This window comes from Lissotriton helveticus, chromosome 4_1 (assembly GCF_964261635.1).
Source record: "Lissotriton helveticus chromosome 4_1, aLisHel1.1, whole genome shotgun sequence".
NCBI classification, from domain to species: domain Eukaryota; kingdom Metazoa; phylum Chordata; class Amphibia; order Caudata; family Salamandridae; genus Lissotriton; species Lissotriton helveticus.
In genome coordinates this window covers 717,112,224-717,127,892 of record NC_136063.1, presented here as the reverse complement: position 1 = coordinate 717,127,892, position 15,669 = coordinate 717,112,224, and the positions used below count along the sequence as shown (strand labels likewise).

The window sequence follows — 15,669 nt, the reverse complement described above, 5'->3', positions numbered from 1 at the left end:
TTATCTACAATAGCTGCCAGAAATAATTTAATGGAAATTGTGAAAATGCAAATATTGCAATATTCTCATTTTATGGGATTACAAAAGCAGCAAAATGTATTGTACACTTGCGACGATAGAACTCCTTCGAGTATACAGCAACAACTGTTCTTAAATGTTTCTCAAGGTCATTTTAGGTAAACTACCAAAACAAAATGTACCTGTTTCCTGGTCAGTAGTAACAGCAGCCGTCAATCCTACTCCAGATGATCCCCTACCAGTGGTAGGTATAGCTCTTGGAGCGGTATGCAGCACATATCGAAGAAGCTGGGACTTCGCAACAGAAGGATCACCTTTGAATAACAATTACATTTCAATTATAAGAACGGGGCCTTTAAAATGTTATTGCAAGACAACTAAATCAATTCCACCCACAAACAAGATTAGAGCACAGGTTTTAGTCATGATATCCTACCCCATATGTAGTTATAATACTGCTTAGTGATCAACCAAGTCATGCGCTTCATCAAACCGGATTACTTTAAACTATCTGAGAGATTTGCCAGAGTGGAGTGCTCTAGGAGAATCATACATTCGGCAACAATAAAAATCATGCAAAGGAGGACAATTGTAATACTGAACTGTAAAGCTATTATAAAGTTAATTTTTCTCTGAAGGCATTCGACAAGGCAAATGTAAGACAACATTTAACCGGCTACACCTTGAACTGTTTCCCCACATGAAACACCTGAGAAATAGGGGTAAACAATATGGTCTTGTGACACTATGAAACTGCCTGTCAATCTGTGTGTGTGTTCCCTAAATAGGACATACAGTTGACCACACCCAATTGGCTTATTGGACTTTGGCCTCAGTAATTTAGTGCAAGTCATACAGGAGTGTCATGCAAATTAAATGTCACGTGGACAGCAGTGTAGATTTACACTTTCTGCTTGTGCATCTCGAAAAACAGGTTTACAGGTCCACCACCCACTCTGGTCTGACTATCAGCAGCCTAAAACCCCATAGTTAACACTTGTCAGAGGAAAGACTTCTGGCTTGCAGTAAAGCAAGTTATTTCATGATGGTCACTCTTAAGTGTGCCTTGTAACCCACACAGCTTGGTGCTTTATGTACAAACATCTGACATGCTAAATGTTAAGAACATTATACCAAACAATTTCCAACTGCAAGATAGCCGTTTTACTGTGCATTTAGAATAGAATGCTTTCATGTGAAGATGGCAGATGGCAAGTTGAGATTAAAAGTGAAATATGCACACTTAAAGACAGAAAAAAAATATATTTCGTAATTTTTAAATTTCTTTAAACAAAAATACTAGTTCAGTGGTCACCTAGATGGAGACCGATAACTATAGTCGAAAAGGTAGCTACATAAAATAATACTTTGTGCTGCCTATAGACTTTAGCAACAATCAATTCAGTTCTGTTAGGCTTCCAATTAAGCCTTGATGAAGCTTGAAAAGGTATTCTTGCCAGGAGACAAAGCTACTTTAGGGAGCAAAGAAGCTGGGAAGTGGGTGATCCCAGTCATCTCTTAGAACACAGCTTTCTGTAGTGGTCAAGTATCTACAAAGCACCAGGCTGGATGTGGTCCTCTTCATATAATAAAGTGAGTGTGATCAATTGGAAATTGATAACATCCCTAAAGGCACTCAAAGCTGTTGAAATCCTCCAAAGTTATGCAAAAAGTAAACGATGTTGCTTTTCATGCGTTTATTTTCAGTTTGTTGACAAATGTTCACTTTAATCCATTGTCCATAAAGTTTTCAGTTCAACAAAGATTCAATCCATATCCAAAAATGTCAAATTACATCCAGCTCCAATGCATTTCGGGCAGCGGCCCTTCGTCGGGGAGCATAATGTAACTGTCAAAAGACCGATCTTGAGTACGGTCAACAAAGTTCAGCGGTTCGATATGGTTTAAACCGGCCGAGGTAATGCGGGCTTCATAGGTGAGCATTCATATAATGACACTGAACAGGGTTGTTTGTTGGAGGTCTCGGAATGGGGGAACCTCACATACCAGTGTCCCTACTTTCTGTAGGTGGAAGGGGGGGGGAACAATGTGTTCCTGGGACAGTCATTTTTCAGGGCATATGGGGGGGTTCAAAACGAATTACAATAGGACAAGCCCTGGGATGAGTTAAAGAGCTCTGAACACAGGTTGTAGGGTCCTATCATCCTGAACAAAAGCTTCTGGGATAGTTTGCAGGCAGGTAAACAGGAATTTACGCAAAAGCGTGATGGCTAGCCTGTTCGGATTCTGTAGGGATTTTGTGCACTTGTTGGCTAAGGGCACAGAGTGCAAAGGACAACCCACCACCACCTCATAAAAACTCGTGGCTCTTGTGGAAAATCAAGGAGGTAGGCAGTGTCAGAATCTGCCTTTGAATAGGACCCAGTGGTATCCTGCTTTCTCCTGGAACCCAAGGACTAGAAATTCTCTCTTAGTCTGTTGACTGGGTTCTCGCTTACCTCTGGGACACAAAGAGCTGAAGGAGTATTCCTCCTTCATGGGAGAAGTAACTGCCCCAGACGGGTATGGGGTCCACTGGACATTGTAGGGAGCTCTTGCTGGAGACTGACCTGGGTAACATTCCCAGCAACAAAGTGGGACTTTGTCATTGTTTGGCCTCTTGAGAACCTAGATAAGGCACCAACGCTCCCAAAGAAAGATCTGACCTTGCCGGTTTGTCACACTCTTTTCTTTCAAAAAATACAACTGCCACTAGATCACTGAAAAGTAGTAGCCAAGTCCACAAAACCCCTGTGCACAGCATTTTGCCTTGCCCACTGGAGAACTTAGTCACTGTTCTGTTATTCTAAGACTGAACACAGGACAAGATAGTTCAGAGAATCCAGCCACAAATACCTCAAAAGGTACAAAAACTAGCTCTGTCCGACAGCTTTTGGTGCCAAAACCAAGGGCTCAGTGAGAGCTCAGATCAAGTATCAACTCGGAGGGATACTCCTAACTTCAGCATTCTGCCTTGCACTGCAGTAAGAGTGGCTTCCAAAAAAATGACAAATAAAAAACGTTGGCCTAAGTGGCTTGGAAGACTGGACTAAACCGCTGATCTCCACTCCATCATAGGCAGCTTGAAAATGTCCAAGTTACAGTCAAACACTGCTATTGTCCTTAATTGGTGTTCTTTTTTCATTGCAACCTCTGAAAATTCATATCTTAGTTATCTTAATTCGATTGGAACCATTTCTATGTCATCCTGATCATTGCATTTTTCTTTTTTACCAAGTTGGCAAAGTGCTCTTATTGTGCTAATTAACAATATTGCTTGTGATTCCTTAATAATTTCACACATTTGTTCCCCTCCGGAAACATCTGCTGCTTCAGCCTTAACTGGTAGAGGTTGAACAAGGTTCTCAATGAACTCTGTTTAGACCCACTATATTGCTTGCATTGGTAGTGTTCCATCTTCCCAAATTAAGTATTTAAGATCTCACAAAGATCATTCATCTGTCTTACATATAATCGCCATCAAGGAGGCTCTCAATACCTTTAACGTAGTCATACTTTCACCATGTACTTTGCAAAATTGTACAGAGTAATTTATTGCTCACTCCCCATAAATGACTTTTTACCACCTTTATTTGACCAGTACATAAAGGGATTGCTGCTTTGGTCATGCACTGATGAATAAGTCCAGTACATCTCTCCTTGCGAGACAGTTCTGTATAGGCTTTATTAACTGGCTATGCTGTGGTCAATGTGCTGGACGTTTGACACTATTCATAACTTAACAAATGCCATTTTAAATATTTCCTTTCGAAACATTCTACATAAACAAGTTCCCAATTTGGAATAAATGATGACTCGATTAGGTTACATGATAAAATAGGACCAGGAAGATTCAGGCAGGGTAACAATTATTAACTATTTCTAAAGACCATACTATGGAATTTTTTTATATAGATAGGTCATTTTATTTAATTCAGAACGCATTGTATACAAGTTCATTTGCAACTGGTACATTATGCTAAACCAGGACTAACTGTTTCTATCTGCTAAAACTATGCCATTTACTTAAGGTTAAGATTTAATATTCTATTTGGTATAACTTGGGTTTTTGACATGTCATTAGCAGTTTTAGTTTTTTTTTTTTTTACAAAAGATTGAAACTACAATTTCAGATGTACCCCTTACTTCCAAGTAGCATCCAATTTGGTCCCCAAAATCAATGAGCACTTGATATCGCAAACATAAATTGAACTGTTTGCTTTCACGATTGCATCTCCAGCTTGCACATTATTCAGAGCTCATAACCCCCGCACTGTGCCTACTCCAGAGTTCATGCAACATTCCCCCACTGTATCCCTTAGAATGAATCCAACATGCAGTTGTGTCTTGTAGTGCTCACTTGTTGGCCGCAGTTTTATTAGGAACACATGTATATACTTGTCATAATTTGCATTCCCTGGTCATAATCATTGGTGAACTGTCATATTTGTGTCATAAATCATATGCATTTTGTCATACGCCATATCTTCCATAAATCATATGTACATTGCCAATTAGCAAATTAGACTGACAGTTCGTTGGTTAGCTAATTTGCAGGCTTGTCTGGTTTCTTATCCCTTCTGGGTAGTTTCTTTGCTTGGTTGGATTTGCGCTCTCTTTGCGCAGGGGGTAGCTTCTGTCCCGGAGTTAGGCCACAACTCGCTACCTTGTTAGACTCTTTTGTGCCCTGCCATCCGGAGGGGGCTGGGCTGCGAGTGCAGTCTGTTTGCTACCCCCTTTTGGTAGGCCAACTCACCCAGCTGTGAGGCATCCGAAAGTGAGTGGTCCTACACACCGCCCTTAAGCCAACTCACCCAGACGTGAGGTATCCCAAGGTAAGTGGTCTTTTTCTGGCACACCGCCCTCCGCTGTGCCTCCGTACCAACCATTGGCCCCCGTAGCTCTTCACCACACCGTCAGGGAGGCTTACGTCTTCCTGCGGCTCCCCCATGCTCCTCGTGCTCCATTTTATCTGCAACCTGCTAGACCCATGCCACCCCACAGGTTGTTCCAGAACACTCGCATGCCTTCCTCCGGCAGGTGCACGCCATCCTTTGCATAAAATTCGGGACGACCCGTGTGTATGAGCCCGTGCCTCATACTTTCAAGTCCATTTGTTCTGCAGAACTTGCTCACAGCGAGGTTCAGCTCTTTTCTCGAGTTAGACTGCCTTGTGCGATTCAGCCCCGCACCACTTACTTCTGCTGATCAGCTCCGACCAAAGAATGCTGGTGCTCCCGAAGTACCTGGCTGTTTCTGTGAGATCTCACGGTATATCGAGGAGGAGTGCTTTCCTACCCAGTCTAGCCAAATAGTTCCCCCCCCAAATGGATGATCAAAATGTCCGGATGGCATGCCACGTGCGGATTCAGGTCCTCTAGGGTAGCCGGGCAGCTGGTCTCATTTCATTCCTGGTTGGCCGAACCACCGTATGCATGTGTCCAATGGTCATCCTTCCCGTCAGTGGCCCCCTCGCCGCCACCAGGACTGCATTTGCGTTATCAAAGAATGGCCCACCACCCATACCAGGCGTGGTCTCCTTACTGCCGAGGCAATGATCAAAGTGTCAATCTGCTGCTGCCCTTGGGAGAGGCGCCCCTGTCCTCTCACGGCAATCACAGTGGTTCTATAGCAACTGTACTCTCATGTAGGTCCGGTATGTCCGCAACCGCCATCTACCTACCGCCTGTATCCCTGCCTCGGACATCCCATGTTGCGCAGCTGTTGTTGCTGCCCCTATCCTGAATGAACGTGACCGAAAACCCGCTGGTGGCAGCCCGGCTTTGGTGAGGGCGAGGTACATGACTGCTGTGAACTGGAATTTGCTCAATTGTGTGCCGTCTCTGTGTTTGAACAGGGGCCCTTCGCCAGCGGCACTGCCATGAATGCTAGCATGTGACATACTGCACAGCAGCTCTGATCCTCGATGCATTTTAGCTTTAATACTGCCCCTTTGCTGGTCTGGTCTGTCTTTGACTGCCGCAGTTGTATCTCTAGTTCCTTTATTCTTGGTGTCACATCGTTTGCCTGTAAGCAGTGTTTGGCTGGCCTGGCCCTTGTGGGCGTCACTAATTCGCTGAGGCGGAATGGCCCGAAGAATGCGGTGGAGAATGCGGCCTAAACATGGAGGTGATCAAAGGTGTACTTTGTTATGTCACCCAGCATTCCCAACAGTAGGCCCAGCTTTGTGTTATCTATTGGGCGCCTGCTGTCCCTCCTCGTGCCTTCTGCGCGTTTCCACCCTTTCATCGCCGCTTTGATATGAGAGGCCACGGGGTCCTGCCCTGTCTCTAGTTTTGTGTAATGTGCCAAGGCGGACAGGTGGGCATGTGCCCATGACCTGGATTTCCTGCAGTAAATGCCCACTGGATGGACTTCTCCACTGCCCTGCGTGTAGCGCCCACATCGCCCAGGGTCTGCATGCCCCCTACCCACATTACAGTTCCAATGTACTTTTTATATCTCTTGACTGCTTCCGGGGCAAGGGCTTGGTTAAGCAGCTCTGATAGATCTACTCCGCCAGGCCCCACAGTTGGGAAAGGGGTCATGTTCGGCTCCGCCCCAGTTGCCAGTTGCCTTAATCTGTCAGTTTGTGATCTTGACAGGACGTTTGATACCTCGTTCTCCACCCTAGTACGTGGCGTGCTCTCAGGTCTAGGTTTCCTTCTAACTGTAATTTAACTAGTCGGCGCATTAATCGCAGTGTGTCTGGGCACCTGGCTGATCCCCTATTATTCGCCTGTACTATGCCCTGGGAAACATCCTTTACAACACAACTTTTACCACGCAGTGCCTTTACGACGCAACTTTTACAATGCAAACCATTACAACGCATTGCGCTGGGGGGCGCTCTAGGATAGGGAATAGATTTAATTTACTCTCCAACACCTTCCCTAGTGTCCACGGGGACTGGAGTTGGAATAGTAAATTAAACTATTCACTATCCAGCACCCCAAAGCGCTATGCGTTGTAATGGTATGCGATGTAAAAACCGCGTTGTAAAAGCATGCGTGGTAAAAGCATGCGCTGTAACGTCATACATCCCTATGCCCTTGTTGTCGGACCATAGTGTCAGCTTCATGTTCTGCAATTCCCGTTTCCATATGGTTAGCGCTACCATGATGGGGAAAAGTTCCAGAAAAGTGATAGAGCTGGTTATGCCCTGCCTGTCCCAGTTGCTAGGCCATTGGCCCTCCCACCATTTACTGCCCAGGATTGCCCCAAAACCTGTGCTGCCAGCGTCCATGACCAGCACAATCTGTCTGCTAGTGACCCAGCCTTCTCTCCAGATCAACATACTGTTGAAATCTGCCAGGAATGTATCCCCACATTAAAAAGGTCCTGTTGACTTCTGCCCTGAGCCTAACGTGATGGTGCTTGTGGGTAAGTCTGCACGTTAATTGAGTTAAGCGCCTAGCAAACACCCTACCTGCTGGGATAACCCTGGCTGAAAAATTGAGTTTGCCTATTAGCCTCTGGAGATCCCTCAGTGTTGCCTTCTCACGCCTGCAGAGGCCCCTGATTTCCTCCCTGAAATCCTCCACTTTCTCAGAAGGGAGCCTAGACGTCCTTGCCATTGAGTCTGGTTCTATCCCCAGGAATGTGATTCTGTCACTTGGCCCACTGTTTTCTCTGCTGAAAGGGGTATCCCTGAATCCTCCGCTAACTTCACAAATGCTGCCAGGATGTCGCCACACTCGGTTGATGCAGCCAGGCCAGTGAGAAGGAAATCATCCAAGTAATGGAGTTTCCCGCCTGGGGGATGCCAGATGTGTAGTGCCCATTCTATGAAGGTGCTGACAATTTCAAAGTAGGCACAGGATACCGAGCACCCCATAGGCATGGCCTTATCGAAGTACATTTCTCCATCCCCACTGAAACCCTAGTAGGTGGAAACTCGAGGGGTGGACCAGGGAGTAAGCGAAAGTATGATTCAATGTCTGATTTTGCCACGAGAGCCCCAGGGCCTGCCGCTCTGACTAGGTCAATAGTGTCATCTACCGTAGCGTAACCCACTGAGCAAGCTTCTGATCCCATCATTTACCAATCAACTCCCTGGGAAGGACAGGTGGTAAATTAGCCGGTATTGTCCTGGTTCTTTTTTGGGGACCACCCCCAGTGGTGAGATCACCAACCCCTTGCTCATGTGGGAGGGGGCCCTCAATTCTACCCAAGGTCCTCTCTGCTTTTTCTTTTTAGTCTCCCCATTGTTACTGGTTGCGTCTGCACCCTGCCAGGTGTCCCCCGCCACAGGAGGAGCAAATATGCTGACATTTGCACAAGGCCCCGTAGGTACATTCGTTCGTCTCGAATTTCCAGCAAATTGCAGCTGTCCTGCCAGTATGTGGAGCTTTCTATTCGTAGAATGGTTTGGTCTTTTGGAAAGGCCTCCCCTCCCCATGTGGAAGGAACCCGGAAAGGACTGCTCGCTCTTCCCTGTCCAGGTTTTGGCCTCCCTGGCCACCATCATTTTATGGATGAAACCCGATAAATCCTCCTCATTCCATCTCTGGGTGCGTTTGCAATTTGAGACAGAAACACTTATCATATTCTAGCCAGGCATCGCCCGGGAATGGACTGTGCATTATGGATGTTGGCCTCGTAAAGCCATAGATCGGCTGCGCAGCGCGGAAATTTCTCTACAATTATGCATGCCATTATCCTGAATGCATTTAGCCAATTGTCAAAATTACTTTCCTTTTGCTCCTTCCACCTTTCCTTTTTATCGTCATCCTTCCTATCGCAGCTAGTCAGATCAAGCCCCTCTATCTGTATCTCTAGCAGTGAAAAAATTTCAATAAATTCCTTCCTCCACATACTTTCTTTGACTACTAGCGGTATGAGGCTTGCTAAACCTGTGGCCCTGGTGGTCAATGATGCTGGACCGGGCGTATGGCTCAGGTGCAGGGGGGGGGGGCGGCGAGTAGGTTGCTTGCTGTGGTCGCACCACCCCATGCTGGCTATGGGTGATCCTACTTTTGCCCCCCCCCAAACCTCTGGTGTGCCCTGGCCCCTTAAGCATTCCTGGCAAACCTGGCCTGGGTCCATTACGTGCCAAGGCAACCCTAAAACCTCCCCTCTGTTTCTGCTTCTGTTGCCCCTAATCCTTCCATACCCAAGCTCCTCAGCAACAGTAGTGCAATTGTTGGGATTTGCTGGGTGCTGCTGCCTCCGCCAGCTTGGCTGGCACTCTCCTTCTCCTCTTGGCTGCTGGTGCGCTGATGTCTTGCAGTTGCTGGTTGGTTGCCCCTCTCCAGCATCGTGCAACAGGTGAGGCTGCAGCCAGTTGCTTCTATGGACCTCTGATGCCGCCCTGATCTTTCGCAGCAGTTCGTTTAGATCTTCCGGGTGCCTTTGTCCCATTGCCTTGCTATCTTCTGTGTGATTGTCGGCCGGCTGGACTGTACCTGGTGGGGGCTTTGGAGTGGTGCGGGGGTAAGGCGGTATGCTGCCACCAGCCCTTATGCACCACATGCTGCTCCTTTGCTCCCATCACGTGTATTGTGTGAAGAGGGGCAGTCTCAGTTTGTGTGTGTAGTTACTGCGGATACGAAGAAATGCCTGAAAATATGCCTAAAAATAATCCAAATATATATAGGTGGGTGACCCAATAAACCCTTGCGAGCTTGGGCTGGAATATAGTAAATGCTAAAGTGCTTGCAAGGGTTTTTTTTTAGTATGTATTTAAACTGATTTGGAAACAGGAAATTGATCAAACTTTACTGATAGTGATTTTGAGATCAATTTAAATTAATTAAAACACCTGTTTTTCATCTGATACAACACTCACTTGATCGACAAAGTGGTAACAGCTCACTATAGTAAAAAGCTACACGGGAAGTAGTTTTTATAAAAAGAGTTTATATTTCAAATTTGCATTTCATGGGGTACAGTTTTTTAAAAAACAATCAAGAATATTCAGCAATATACAAGTGGACAAGACATATATCAATTGTTCTTTGAAAACCACTTGCGTTGTAGTCCACTCTTTTTAAGATATAACACAACGTAACTAAGCCAATATAACCCAAAAGTAACGTTGTGTAGAATTAATCGCACAAAAAAAGAAGAAATGTGGACTGATGTGTCGACGTTTCGGCCTTATTGTTGACTAATCTTCAAGGCCATCCTCAGGACTTTCAATCTTAAATCTAATAAGACCCCCTGTAAAAGATACAATAACCATATTGTTACCTCTTTATTTAACATGTGCTATTTACAATTATCAACCCGTGTGCTAAGTGAAAAGAAGATATCAAAATTTGTGCGTATTGTTGTTCTATACAGTGACAAATTGTTATTAGACTTTGTAGAAGAACTGTATCACAATTGTCTAAGTTCTAGTTAAAACATTTCTCAAAAGCTGTCAGTTGTGTTCAGACTTTAATAAGCAAAGAATTTCAGAGTATCGATTATTCAAATGCCGGTGGAGAAAAGTAATCATTGTTCTGGGCATTTATAAACAATGCTGGAATTCCAAAGAAAATCAATACTGATCCAGACTCGTAGTCTATGCAATTCAAATAGGTTATATACTGTTTGTTTTTTATAGGTCTCTGCTTTGCAAAACAGTATCCAGTACTATTTCTGTCCTTTGAAATCAAGATTAAGCAAATGTATTAAAGACTACAGAAAGTTACAAAAAGTTACTTGAAGGTTTACCTGTGTCTCCTAATGACAGCTTCGATTATGTTTTTGGTACAGGACCTTTATTTCTTTTGTATCAACTGTACCTGTCTAAGGAGAAAAGACTTAATCGTATTTTTGTCCAGACACAAAAGCTGTATCTGCATACTCATAGGAGCATCACAAAACATAAGTTCACAAAACTGCGTACCTGATTTGTTGAAATTTGTTTTGCACTAAGGTATAGAAGTATAATTTATCCGCTGTCCCAGTAAGAACCTAAAGGAGAAAAGGGGCTGCGTATTATTAGATGCACTAAATCTAGCATTTGGTGTCTTTAAATGTGGTGGTTGATGTTAATTATTTACTGGATACACATAACTGTGATAGATCTAATTTAAAGATGAATCAGAGATGACAGCCACTCCCTTGTGGTCCACAAAGTAACTGTCAAATGGACATTTTTTATCAAAACCGTAGTAGGGTTTAGCCTGATAGTCAAGCCTACCGAACACTGGTAGATAAGATAGCTAAAAAAAAAAAAAGCCACTGCACTGTGGTCCACGAAATTACTGTAAGATAGATATTTTTATCGAAAACAGTGCTTGAATATAGCCTGGAAATCAAGCCTGCCGAGCTTTATTTGAGGAGAATGCGGTTTACAAAAAGCTGCAGAACACAGTTAAAAAACAGTTAAAAGACATCGCCTATTTGCCTCATTCCGCTAAGTCTAAAGCAGCAACTGAACTAGATTACTTAAAACGCATGCTAAAGGGCTAGCGTACTTGCTCCAAGTTATTATTAAAATACGGTATTTCTACACTATTTTTGGGTGCGAGAGCATTCACGAAGCAACAGCCTGACTTACTTATGTTAGAGATTCCTCCGGCGTGGCTCAGTCTCACAAATGATGCGACAAGATACCGATTGACCAGCTTTTTGTAAACAGCATTCTCCTCAAATAAAGCTTGGCAGGCTTGATTTCCAGGCTATATTCAACCACTGTTTTCAATAAAAATATCTATCTTACAGTAATTTCGTGGACCACAGTGCAGTGGCTTTTTTTTAGCTATCTTATCTACCAGTGTTCGGTAGGCTTGACTATCAGGCTAAACCCTACTACGGTTTTGATAAAAATGTCCATTTGACAGTTACTTTGTGGACCACAAGGGAGTGGCTGTCATCTCCGATTCATCTTTAAATTAGATCTATCACAGTTATGTGTAGCCAGTAAATAATCATCAACCACCACATTTAAAGACACCAAATGCTAGATTTAGTGCATCTAATAATACGCAGCCCCTTTCCTCCTTTAGGTTCTTACTGGGACAGCGGATAAATTATACTTCTATACCTTAGTGCAAAACAAATTTCAACAAATCAGGTACGCAGTTTTGTGAACTTATGTTTTGTGATGCTCCTATGAGTATGCAGATACATCTTTTGTGTCTGGACAAAAATACGATTAAGTCTTTTCTCCTTAGACAGGTACAGTTGATACAAAAGAAATAAAGGTCCTGTACCAAAAACATAATCGAAGCTGTCCAATAGGAGACATAGGTAAACCTTCGAGTAACTTTTTGTAACTTTCTGTAGTCTTTTAATACATTTGCTTGAACTTGATTTCAAAGGACGGAAATAGTACTGGATACTGTTTTGCAAAGCAGAGATCTATAAAAAACAAACAGTATATAACCTATTTGAATTGCATAGACTACGAGTCTGGATCAGTATTGATTTTCTTTGGAATTCCAGCATGGTTTATAAATGCCCAGAACAATGATTACTTTTCTCCACCGGCATTTGAATAATCGATACTCTGAAATTCTTTGCTTATTAAAGTCTGAACATAACTGATAAAACTTTTGAGAAATGTTTTAACTAGAACTTAGACAATTGTGATACAGTTCTTCTACAAAGTCGAATAACAATTTGTCACTGTATAGAACAATACGCACAAATTTTGATATCTCTTTTCACTTAGCACACGGGTTGATAATTGTAAATAGCACATGTTAAATAAAGAGGTAACAATATGGTTATTGTATCTTTTACAGGGGGTCTTATTAGATTTAAGATTGAAAGTCCTGAGATGGCCTTGAAAATTAGTCAACAATAAGGCCGAAACGGCGACACATCAGTCCACATCTCTTCTTTTTTTGTGCGATTAATTCTACACAACGTTATTTTTGGGTTATATTGGCTTAGTTACGTTGTGTTATAACTTAAAAAGAGTGGACTACAACGCAAGTGGTTTTCAAAGAACAATTGATATATGTCTTGTGCACTTGTATATTGCTGAATATTCTTGATTGTTTTTTAAAAAACTGTACCCCTTGAAATGCAAATTTGAAATATAAACTTTTTATAAAAACTACTTCCCGTGTAGCTTTTTACTATAGTGAGCTGTTACCACTTTGTCTATCCAGTGAGTGTTGTATCAGATGAAAAACAGGTGTTTTAATTAATTTAAATTGATCTCAAAATCACTATCAGTAAAGTTAGATCAATTTCCTGGTTCCAAATCAGTTTAAATACATACTAAAAAAAACCCTTGCAAGCACTTTAGCATTTACTATAAAAATAATCCAGGCTGTGGCTGAGCGCCCGAGCACTATTTCCTGAAAGGGGGGGAGATCGGGGGGGGGGGGGGTTAGTCCAGACGCACGCTTGGTCCTGTTCACTTTCGTCTGCTTTGCCGGTGAACTAAGCAAACACAAAGATGATGGATGGAGCGCTGAAACTTTTCAGAAACTCACCCAGTCACAGATCTGTGTTGAATCCATCATCATTCTTTAGCTCACTTCGCCACCTCAGTTCAGACCCAGCTATATGCAAATCAATCTTGACCCTGTGCCCCATGGGAACAGTCCAGCCCGAATTGCCAAGCCAGGTCTTACCGGAAACAAGCATCCGGGGACTGGTTTCTGGGTAACACTCGGTCCATCATCCCCTTTGGTTTTGCTTTGTTCACCCTAAGTTGGCAGGGTATGCCCAGAAGTGGGTCCCTTGCTCACTTTGCCACTGGATTCAAGCTTGCCTGGCTGATTAGCCAGAAACTGGTCCCAGGATGCTCGTTTCCAGTCCAGAGAAGACATGGCTTGGCAGTTCGGGCTGGACTGTTCCCATGAGGCACAGGGTCAGACTGATTTGCATATGGTCATGTCTGAACTGGGGTGGCGGAGTGAGCTAAAGAATGATGATGGATTAAACCCAGATCAATTGACTGGGGTAAGTGCTTGCAATGTTCATCACTTCGTCCATCATCCCCTTTGGTTTTGCTTTGCCGGTGAACTAACAGCTGTTGTGCCCGTCTCTTTAAGAGTTGCTCTCCTCCCCTGTGCTCGTTCTCATTGGCGCACGCTCCCGGATCATCTGCGACGGGACGTGCGAGGAGGCTATGCAAGGCCTTCCCTCATGGTCAGTCCCCGTTCTGGCGGTGCAGGAAGGCCTTAGGTGAAGCTGTAAGGTGTGTCTCCCCTGTCTCTCCCCCCCCCCCCCCCCCCCAAGATCGCTTTTTTTTACCTCAGTTGGCTGTTACATCGTCCTCCACTTGTCCAAGGGGTGGGGGGGCCGGGGTTGGCACCTGGTCGACCTCTTTCTTCGTTGCAAAGGCACCTGGGCAGGATCTTGCAGTTTTCGCCCTGTGGGCTGGCAAAGGTGCTTGTCCCGTTGATGCTAGGGGGAGCCGGGGCGAGCACCCGGTCCTCCTCTTCTTCTCAGACGACCCCTTGACTCAAAGGTTGCTTTCCGCTGCAATCGGCCGTGATCGGCCTCTGCTTGCTCAGGGGAGCAGGGGTGGGCCCCCGGTCGTCCTCGTCTCGTGAGACGGGTTGACCCCTTCAAGAGCTCACGGACAGGGCTTCGCCACACGCTCGGACAGGACTTCGCCACAAGCTCGGACAGGGCTTCGCCTCCACCCAGGTGACAAAATTTGTGTAGCGCCGATGCTGCTCCCCTGCTCCACAAAGATAGGAGTTTACCTGGTGAAGCAGCGCTTATATCCCCCCCCCCCCCCCGCAGGTGTTTCTCCTGCTTCTGGGTGCCTCAGCGCACCAAAAACTGGTTCCTCCCAGTGCTCGGCATTGGTTATGGCGTGAGCCCTCGAGGCCCCCTTCGGGGGCCGCCTCTGCAAATAAACTAATATGAACATATTACTGAATCATATTTTCACATTTATGCAACTATCTTAATTATGCCAATGTTCAATTGGGCAGCTACGTTTTTCCTCTAGTACACACTGATTTCTCACAGCCCCAAGACACCCCAAAATTTCTTGACAAAAGCGCTTTGTTGGCTTCCCTGTATTTTTTTTTTTTTACAGTTTTGACAAATGGCACATTTCGGAAGCGCCTACTGTACAGTGGTGTGGTTTTGTCTTTTTCATGCTGGAAAGGATTTTACAGCTGGGACTAGTCACAATTTTTATTTAAGAATAGGAACATAAACCAATGTTTCAACACTAGCAGCTGGTGCGTCGATAAAGTGGCAGAGAAATGGGAACAGAAGGACAAATGACGAGACCATTTTTTTTTTTTAAACACACAAATCGCTTACCTGCCGCACTCTACTATACTGCAGGCACAGGCTCCCCGAGTCCACTGCGGCTAATCCAGACACTGCTTTCATGCTGCTGAAAGCAGCGTCAGGATTGGCCTGAGTGCCAATGATTTCCACTCCCAGTTAAGACTTGGAGCCCGTGCCTGCTCTCTTTAACACAGCAATGCAGCTCAGGTTTGAGAGAGATTCAGTGCACATGATTGTTTAGCTGTCCTGAGATGGCCAGCCAGCCAGTCATGCGCACTGAACATCAGCCTGCCATCCCCCTTGCCCTGCCCTCAAGCATCAGCTACATGAACAAAAATAAAACTATAAGAAACAAGGGTTTGTTTTATTTTATTTTTTGGGGGGGCTGGTGGGGCGACGCTCCTCCACCATAGCGGAGTAGCCACCGATGTGTTCTAATTTCTTGACCAGACAGTAACTACTGGGCCTTGGTTCGGGATGGGCAACATTCCTTCCCCA

General features: G+C 44.6%; 1 protein-coding gene across 1 annotated transcript in view; it reads right to left on the bottom strand.

The window, feature by feature from the left end:
* LOC144827307 (maternal DNA replication licensing factor mcm3-like) overlaps positions 1-15,669 on the bottom strand; it is a 213,928-nt gene that overhangs the window by 134,155 nt on the left and 64,104 nt on the right. Inside the window, exon 8 of the mRNA XM_078685676.1 lies at positions 201-332. Coding sequence (XP_078541802.1) covers positions 201-332 — 132 coding nt within the window. The remainder of the gene's footprint in view (positions 1-200; positions 333-15,669) is intronic.